The sequence below is a fragment of the Bombus pyrosoma genome, linkage group LG16 (assembly GCF_014825855.1).
Source record: "Bombus pyrosoma isolate SC7728 linkage group LG16, ASM1482585v1, whole genome shotgun sequence".
In the NCBI taxonomy this organism is placed as follows: Eukaryota; Metazoa; Arthropoda; class Insecta; order Hymenoptera; family Apidae; genus Bombus; species Bombus pyrosoma.
In genome coordinates this window covers 6,539,980-6,549,784 of record NC_057785.1, presented here as the reverse complement: position 1 = coordinate 6,549,784, position 9,805 = coordinate 6,539,980, and the positions used below count along the sequence as shown (strand labels likewise).

The following is a 9,805-nucleotide window of genomic DNA, read 5'->3' as shown; positions in this document are numbered from 1 at the left end:
TATCTTTTTATTTTTGTATTCGCTGTTAGTTATCAATGTTTATTAAACTTTTACGAGATACTTTTTAGATTAAAGAATTATTTGGATTGAGAAAAACAGAAGATTGTAAAGGTATCCAATGAAACGCAGTGAGAAAACCAGTAAGATGATATTCAAACAATTTTTAGTGGTTAGAACAAATTGTAATATGGTTAATATCGTTTCGATGTATTATAATATTCTTTGATTATTCCATTGTGTAATCTCAGACTCGAACCACGTGGTTCGTGCCCATTCTAAATTTAAATTTAATAATTTCACTATTTAACTCAATTTATTCACTTGCAAATTTAAAATGTACACACAATTCAAAAGAAATATTAAAAAAGAATATTAATGTCCGAATAACCTATTTTCTAATTTTTCAAACGAAAATTATTCCACTATTAAGGTAATTGTTTTGATTCGAGTTTCTCGGCTGCTTCTAAGATTCGAAGTATTTCAAGATGGAGGAACAAGAGTATATTAGTTGTGAATTACAAGGAATTCTCGAGGAATTCACGAGAATCAGAGACGTGTGACAAAAATCCATTTCTCTTCGTTCAATCTTTCAGTTTATCGGTTTTCTAATTATCTAAAAATCAACAGGCGTACCTTGCGTTGAAAGCTTATTGTGAAATGCAAGAGGAAGCTATGTCGATAGAAAAAGCACGTTCCGAGAGGTTACAGATGAATTTGGAGAAACTTTCCGCAACTTATCTACTTTTAGAAAATAGATATAAGTCTATCGTTGAAAAATTGCAGACTGAAAGGGACGATCTTCGTAAAACAAATGAAGAGCTGAAAGAACAGTGTGATCATTTGCGTCTGATTAATGCAGAAGATCGTGGTGGAAACAACAACCAAAGTAAAATGATTATTTCATTTATTTAGTAAAGTAAACAGCGATATCGTTATTTGTTTTACTTTATTTATATAACAAAGTAGACAATAAAATGATAGTTATATCGTTGTCAACGTAGTATGCAAATTGCAAGACGAACTGGAAGTTTTAAAAGCCCAATTAGTGATGCAGGAAGAGAAACACAACGAGAACGTCGCATTGTTAAAGCAGCAACACTTTGATGAACTACAGAGATATAAAATGTTACTGCAGAACGGAAAACAGGCCTCCACATCTGTAATTTAATATTTTCTACTTGAAGAATGATCCACGAAATTTGCAACTTTATTTACGAACCAAATGTTTCTTCCTTTTCTTTTTCTTTTTTTTCTTTGAATCAGAGAGAATCTAAAAAGAGAGAACGTCCAAAAAATTTGGGAAAGAATGGAAAGAAGGTGTCTTTCTTTAGGTATTGCTATGAGCTTTTAGTTTTAACTATATATATATTTTATTCTTACAACTTTGGAATTGTTTTAATCTATTCTATTACATTTCATAATTCATAATTTATGTATACATTTATAATATTAATTTTTCTATTGATCTTAAATTTTCGATTGCAATCAACTTAGAAAGAAATTTTATTTTCATCTTCTTGCTACATTTTTGTAATATTCAAATTTTTTCAATTTTCTTTATTAAGTATTATATTCATAACATTAAATTCGTGCCACTTTACATTCCCGATGATATCAACTATAGATGGCCGGAATTGGACATAGAAACAATCAATAGCGTGCCATTGGAGGCGCGCAACGACAATGAAACTGGAAATAGAAACTGTGCTACCAAGAAGAGGAAATTATTTCACGAAGACAGAGACACTATAATAGACATTCCTTAAAATAGGTATTTAGCATTTATTATTTCACATACGAGACACAACTATACTACGATTGATATAAAATACATTAATTTACTGCATTTATAGTAAATAAAAAGTTAGTTTCTGATTTTCGTATACTCGAGTAAATTAAACTATGAATAATTTTTGGTTCGATTTTAAGTTTCTTAAATAGTACATACTTGTATTATATTACATAAATAATTGGCGACATTTCTAAGTATCGATATATTAGTATATCTGAAGAATAATTTAATGCTTTCTTTGAAAAGAAAAATCTTATTGGCAATTATTTTCGGATTTTTCGATTCAAAGAATTCCAGCTGTTCGTGTAATCGATTTTTAGATGTCCATATGTGTTTAGGTCCAAATGAGGTGGTGGAACAATTTCTACCATGTATTTCTCTTGTTCCATCGATGTGTATTCTTGCTGAGAACGATAATCTGGCATATCTGTGAAAACAAATTAATAAGAAATGAAATAAGTATCGTTTAAATAAATCATTGAAAAATATCAAACTATTGTCTAGATACGTAAAATTGCAGTATTCCAGATTATAAATGAAACATTTTAATAAAACCAGTTATAAATTTTGATCGGGATTTGTTTCGTAATTCATAGATAAAACTTTGTATTTTTCTTTTCTTCAACGGCATCGGTTTCTCATTGATACACTTGATACAGATCTCTAAATCACGAAGAACTGTGATCATTGAAATTGCTTACCTAATTCTATAGAATCCATTGGCGGAAGGTTAGCGTCCACGCTCATAGATCTACAAAAATAAAGAAAATCACATATGGATCTCTAAAAGCGAACAAAAATAAAACTCACCGAACGATCGTTTATTAACATAAAAATCATTTATAACAGCTAGACTTCGTGTCTTTATAAAGACAATTAAAGAAATGGAAATTCGACTAAAAATTTCAGCTATTAGATATTACATCGATTATTCTAATCTGGATATTTTACATAGTTTTACGTATTATGTATATTTTGTAAATTCCTCAAATTTTCCATAAATGTACAAAATTGATAATAATTCGAATACCTATGAATCTCTCCCATAGACGTAGGCTTGCATTTGTGTCCAAATCGCCTGTGGTCTTCCATGAATTCACCGTGTCTCGCTTCTGAAACGACATTAAAGACCATTTGAAAAAAGCCATAAAAATGTTTTGAAATCGATTACATGGACGTGTTCTCGTTTAATAGACTTGACGTTAGACCGGGTGCGGAGGAACGTGCGGATTCGACGCCCACCGACGCGACGCCTTCCTCTGCGTTTTCTCGTATCGAGGCTCGCGAGATTCGGAACGAGGACGTGGAAATCGTTCGCGATGACACGTGCAATTTCGCTTAGACACTTTCTGCCGCACTCGCACGACAGTCAGAACAACCTTCTCTTACAATTTCTGTTTCCTTTTTCTGAGTCGGCTAATAAAGACAATTTGAGGTAAAAGGAGAATTTCTTGTCTATGTGTGTTTCAATGGGACATTGTGTTGATGATGGTACTGTATGGGAATGGCGTTGACAACTGATACTGATTTAGGAGGTAGAAGAATTGTTTAGAAAGCGAAATTGGAATAGCCAAATGAAGATTTAGATGGAGTTAAGAAAATGTTTGCGCAGCATCTGCCCCCATACGTCTGCCTGGCCTGAAAGATATACAATCAATTTCTTATGATAATAAACCCAGAAAAATAGAAAAATTTACACTATTATGATTCTCATTGTCAGTCCTCTATACATACACAGGATCTATTTAGTCGCATGTGAAAGCAGAGAGGCAATCGAAAGCCGCAGAAAAATAATTGCGTGTCGAAATCATGCGAGGATGCGACATTAGCGCCGCCTGTCACGATTTATCCTTGCGATTGGGACTTTCTAGGGCACGATAGAAATTGTGACGCGTGCGGCTATGAAAATACGACGCATATCGAAGCGTGTTTGCTATAGCGCTTTTGTATTATCGGAAATAATTGTTCTCTACATAATCGCTTCGTTCCAATTATCTTTATCACTCGCAAAATGTTTGAGATAAAATTTGCTGGTCAATAAGCGAGAATACGCAACGTCGAACACATATAACGAGTATATTTTCACGCACGCGTTGTGTATGATCGAGATTATAATCAATACAGACGATTGGGTCGATCGTTTATATTTGCATAGAAATTACACATCTGCCAAATATGTGTACGCGTATGTAATTTAACACGCATGTACAATTTCGAATACTTCTTCTCGTATTGTACGTGATGAATTTACAGTTCATAAATTCTGTATTTTCGATGCGTACGTCGAAACTTTTCAGTTATATCATACACGAAACACCTCGAACGAAGCAAAGATTTCACGTGATACAACTTTCGATTAGAAAATTTACTATTGCCTCTTACTACGCGCAATCACTCATAATCAATTCTATTTCTAGCAGTCGCTTTCAAGACACACCCAACAGGTACAAACATTCGAACTGCCACAACCACTTACGGGCATCAAAAGGCCACAGCAGAAAAAGATTTATTACGATATTAAATAGAACGTTATGAATGAAAGAATAGCTGGTTTCCTAACATTGAATAATAAACTCTACGATAATTGACATAACTGTCATAACCTAAAAATGTCGTTTCTTAAAATACTGTAAACAAGTATTTTAAAATAGATTACAAGTATTAGGATTAAAAAAGAAAGAAGAAATGGACACGCACCGGTTAAGGAGGAAGAAACGGTTGGTTTGTTGCCATCGGCAAGGTCCAGTTCACCGTAACACGACCATTAATGGGATTCCTGAACCGGACCCGAAACGGAAATCTGTTCCTCGATCAAACGCATTGGTACGTGCAGAGCCGATACAACGCGCCAATTGCATAATCTCTTTGAATCGTAATCAGCTCACTGCGTGCAGGAATATCAATTATCGGACAGAGAAAATGCGCTTCACCACGACTTGTGGTTTTCGACCAGGCGAATTATAGTTTCACTTAGTAATAGTCAGGTACAGTTTTGATTACGTATCTTGCTTAATTACGTACTCTATTCTTGCAGGGAAAAATTTAGAATACACATAAACATACGTGTAACAGGATACGCGTATATATTACACATGGTGTTGTTAAAAATTCTTCATCTTATTAAGAAGTTATATTTATTATATTAAATATTATATAATATATATATATATATATATGATGGATTTTTAATACAATGATTCTGGTATAAATCCATATTCTCCGTATTTATTAGTTTTTATTTTTCCAGAGAGTATGTATTGGAGAAAGAATTGGAAATCAAAATTTGAATTACAATGTGCCAGATCAGCGTAGAATTTCAGGACGCGGAAATTCGATCTTAAAAACGTCCGAGCTCTGCATTAAAACTGATTAAAAGTTTACCTCGTAAAATCGTTAACAATTTTTCTGCTTTAATTGGAGAAATATAACAGAGATATAATAAATGGCGTGGAGATATTTCTCGGATAAAGTCGGAAATCGGGTCAGGAGAAATCTGCAGGAAATAATGATATGGATCGTATGGTTCACTTGCTACGTCGTTCATCTATTTAGTCGATTCTAAAGTTAACAGCAAAAAATTGAGAGAGTTTTAATGAATGTGTATTCAGATGAGTTTCTTCCTGTGAGACATACTTCCTTGCATAAATTCTTTATGAGGAAAAAGGAACGCTATAGCCGGAAAATGCAATAGACTGAATATGAACTGTGTGAAAGCAAGTGAAAATCAGTAAGTATCACGGTTTTCTGATCAGGAATATCGGGTCAGTATAATTATAGACTTGCTTACAGACCTAGAACTTCCGTTTTCAAGGTCCAGATCAGAGTAGAATGTATGTTGCGCATGGTTCTCTAGTGGTTTCATTCTGATTCAGTTCTGATATTGGATATTCTCATTGTTTAGAATATTAGAATGTTATGTAAGAGTGTTAATTGCAGAATATAACGTGCCCCCGTGTAAAGTACAAAAGAATCTAAACGTTCACAGATCATAGATTGTCAAAGGTGACTTAACATCGAGTCTATCTTTGAGACGTATCAATTTTCTAATTGTATAATCATATAACCAGATCTTTGATGTTCTACAATAGAGCTGTATCAGATAGATAATCACTAGACAGTTCTCTGATACAACGATCTGATTGGTACAAAGCCAACCTATCAAAGAGAATTATCTATCAGAGAACTGAACTGGTTACCAGATCACTGTGCCTCATAAAATACGTATCAAAGTAAATCACCGAATAAAATGAACCATTTGATAGATAAGTAATCGCTAAATGAAAGTATAGAAATTAAATTAGGTGTAGAACTTATTCAAAGATAAGTAGCTCTATCACACACTAAAGCTCTGACAATCTGAAGATATAGCAAGCAAACTGGACTAAAAATTATTTAATACAAACCAACTAAATGAAATAGTTACTAGAAATCGACGCGTTGAAGTCGATGACGAAATTATAAATACAAGACTGGGTACAAAAATTCACGAGAAAATTATAAGCTTTTGTGCATAGTGAACCATCTTTATGGATCAAAGACTATTCGACTATAGTATCGGTATAGACCACAGTATACCACTAACGAGTGTATAGTAGTAGTTCAACTACTTATTGTTAGTCTATCAAAGTACTATCAAAGAAAGTTATCATAATGTTATCAAAGAAAGCTATCAAAGAAACCTATATATCAAAGAACTACATACATATGTATATCTAGATGAAGTGAGTTCTAGCTTTCCTTCTGAAAACATTTTCTGTTGTTTCCGTGTCTAATTCATTGTAGGGGCCTCGATTTGATGGGTGGCGAGGACTATCAGGGAAAAAGCAATTAATCTTACCGGAGAGAGGCGCGTAGACCGGAAAAGGGGCGACGTAATCCGGTACTTCGTCCTCGTAGATTGGCTGATGATAGTAGCAACTATTGTTCGTGAGTCTGGCTGGTCCACAATACAATTCTTCCACGAAAGCAGGCGCGTCGTAGCCAGGTTCTCTCACCGACGACGAGTACCTGCAACGTTCGTCAGCTACTTTTGCCATTCGCACGTTAAATTTTTATTTTGTTCTTTTTTTTATCTCAAGACTAAAAATATACCGTCATTAAAGATTTCTGACAGTTCTGGCGTTTTTTTTGTCAGTGTTAATCTTATTGCCGAGACAAACGCTCATGGTTCATACAAAGGTTCATGGATTATACAGTAAATGCAGATAATAATGATCAGGCAATGGGTTATTGTAAAAAACAAGAACTGTGGAGTAATTTTCCGGAATTTTTGCTGTTACTAATCGACTAAAATTTTACCGTGAAGAACGAACGACTAAACTACGACATTTTACGCAAGGCGCTCTCTTAACTTTTTTGCTCTACGCCACTTTCATTTTCAGAGTCTCGTACGACCCTATAATTCCATCGGATGATGATGATATATGTCTGAAAGACAACGTGCTAAAGTCGATTCGTGTAATTAAACATCTATGATTAATATACATCGACAATTACAATACATCAATTATGTTTAATATATGAAGAATTTTTAGGTTATCTTCCAATATACAGGCAGTTTCATTTCTCCAATTTCAAATTCGCAACGAATCCTTTCGTTAGACTATTATTTCGGGCGATAGAATAAAAATATATGCAGCTCATAATACGTGATCGATGTATCAGGAAGAGGAATATTCCATAAAAGTAGTTTTTTTAAGGTATCGTTTGATACACAGGTCGTGTCGTTCGCTTATTTTCAAGTTACCTTATTTTACACTTAGGTCGTTCTTTCAGCTAATACAGTGAAAAAATTAGTTGGTAGCAGTAACGTAACGAGCGAATCTCTTCAAAACTACCGATAACGATGAAATACCTAGCGTATACGAATAACGAAGATGTCTGAGAATAAAAATGAATAAAAACAACCAGTAGACTGGCATTGAATTTTCGTTCTGTAACATGGATAAACCTGTCGACTAAATTGAAAAAAGATTCGAAAGGTAATTAAAACAGATTTATAGATCAAAAAGTGAAACGCCCTGTGTAATTATTCTCTATATCTAGTTACACAGTAGTTATGAGACAGTTGAGCCATAAATCGACAGAACAAACTGAGAAATTGCCTTTTTAAGGCAGGTCATAATTCTTGCCAGTAGCAATCTCTGTTCGAAATGTTCTCTACGCCGTTTTTTCGCTGAATTACAGGCAACGCGAAACCACTTGAGGGATTTCGCCTTTCACTAAACCCGATCCGAATGATCGATTTAAACAGCGTTACGGGGTTCAATGTACCACGTTCCATCGCTAATGGACGGCTATTACGATTAAAGGAAGTGTCCCTTTCCGGCAATTAAATGCCATTGTAATTGCGTCTCGTGATCGTTCGAACGTCTGATTGCGCAATTTTTTACGCGTGTATCTTTTCTCTTTTCTTTTTGTCTCTTTAGAAATAAGGTAGCTCCGCTTTGAGCAAATTTTTCGAAGTTCTTTGATCTCGCTGTGGTAACTTTTCGCACGTATTGAAAATATTGCCAGTCGTTTAATAAACACAAAAGTATTCCCGTCTAATCGTGTTGCTTCTAATACAAAAGTCTCTGTATCGTGTTATAATGTTTATTTTACTAGACGAGGACTACCCTTTGCTTTCTATCTTCGAATTTTTCTGTCCAGATATTCGTACTTGATTACATAATGATTGCGTCAAGCATTTTCCAGAATCTTATTTTAAGTTTGCTTACGGTGAATTGTTAAATTTTCCAATATCGCGAGAATTTGGCAATAATTTTTAAGCACAATTTTACGATTTTAATGTAATTATTAAAAAAAAAACAAAATATACAGATAATGAAAATTTCAATCGTACAATTATTCGCTTAATCCTAAATATCCTCACTTTCCTTTGGATTAGCTAATCGTATGATTAGCCATTCAATTTTAAGGTTATGTTTCGTTTCCTTCGTTATTCGTATCCCTTTCAAACGTCGAAAGTATAATAGTGTTCGCGTGGCTATAAAGAACAATTGCTTTCGAAAATCATGTTACCCCCTATCGAGCGAATGTGTGCAAAGTTTAATAAGTACTACCATACGAGAGCAATGCTCAAGAACACAGCGCCCTACTTTGTACCCACTGATATCATCCGTCTCGAGCAGATTCCAGTTTATGAAAAATATATTGGGTTAAACAGACTGTGAACGACAAGGAGAGAAAAGAAAGAAGAAAAATATCAGGCTCGCAAACGAAGTATTATATGGTCCTTTACGCAATTCCGTGGAAAGATGGATTATCAGGAGTGTTATACTAAACAGCGAGCATGATTTATTTGCGTGCGTTCTGTTGAAGGAATTCAATGGTTTACACCACTCTCAGCAATTTATCATATACCGTAGTGATTTTTTCTTTATTTTTTAATCTGTCGATCTTTTAAGTTCTCTAATCAGTTCTAGTAACTAAAATTACACGTTCGTTTGATCGACACGTGTTTATTCTGATCAAATTTCAAGTGTCAGTTGTTTATTACACTGAAACTACTAGTGTTGCTGCTCGATTAACGGCATTCATCGGTTTCAAGCACTCAGAATTAATTAACATTCCCAGTTCCACATGGTGTAACGATACAAACATTCTCGAATTGCATAGTAAATTAGAACACAGAGGGAACGTAGATAGATGTGTCGTAATTGGAAAGCGAGCAATACCAATCATCGTATCTGTTCTGTGTTTCGAGAATTGTTCTTGTTAGAAAAACGTAATTTTGAGAATGGAAGATTAATTCGAAGAGGTTATAAATCATTCCATGCATAAGAATTAATACTAAGGAGAATCTTCAATTTTATCAGAAGGATTATGTCTCTTTTAGAAGGATTTAAATTCTACGTATGTAGTTCCACATTTATTCGATTTTTCAATTTCTAGTCTGTTTTTCCTCTGATGCGAAGATTCACGGTCTCTTATGGGTCAGTTATGGGTAATTTTCATTATCAGATTGGCCAACGTTGTAGTCACGCAGAAAGCATCGGTTCTCGTCAGGTT

The 9,805-nt window shown here is 34.2% G+C and overlaps 2 protein-coding genes across 9 annotated transcripts in view; one reads left to right on the top strand and one right to left on the bottom strand.

The window, feature by feature from the left end:
* The first annotated feature begins 64 nt into the window (after positions 1 to 64).
* The window catches only part of LOC122576596 (protein Hook homolog 1-like), a 21,082-nt gene continuing 11,341 nt past the window's right edge, over positions 65 to 9,805 (top strand). For 2 of the 4 annotated variants that reach the window (XM_043747158.1, XM_043747155.1), the window contains exons 1-5: positions 65 to 554; positions 628 to 886; positions 1,002 to 1,159; positions 1,264 to 1,331; positions 1,625 to 1,771. In XM_043747158.1, coding sequence (XP_043603093.1) covers positions 486 to 554; positions 628 to 886; positions 1,002 to 1,159; positions 1,264 to 1,331; positions 1,625 to 1,766 — 696 coding nt within the window. In that variant the 5' untranslated portion in view covers positions 65 to 485 and the 3' untranslated portion in view covers positions 1,767 to 1,771. Of the gene's footprint in view, positions 555 to 627; positions 887 to 1,001; positions 1,160 to 1,263; positions 1,332 to 1,624; positions 1,772 to 2,986; positions 3,485 to 4,209; positions 4,484 to 9,805 lie in introns of those variants that run through there. The other 2 variants (XM_043747157.1, XM_043747156.1) reach the window with 2 other exon arrangements.
* The window catches only part of LOC122576595, a 9,574-nt gene continuing 1,527 nt past the window's right edge, over positions 1,759 to 9,805 (bottom strand). For all 5 annotated transcript variants that reach the window (XM_043747154.1, XM_043747149.1, XM_043747152.1 and 2 more), the window contains exons 3-6: positions 6,630 to 6,799; positions 2,823 to 2,904; positions 2,494 to 2,543; positions 1,759 to 2,219 (exon numbers count right to left, since the gene is read on the bottom strand). In XM_043747154.1, the coding sequence (XP_043603089.1) occupies positions 2,056 to 2,219; positions 2,494 to 2,543; positions 2,823 to 2,904; positions 6,630 to 6,799 (466 nt within the window). In that variant the 3' untranslated portion in view covers positions 1,759 to 2,055. The remainder of the gene's footprint in view (positions 2,220 to 2,493; positions 2,544 to 2,822; positions 2,905 to 6,629; positions 6,800 to 9,805) is intronic.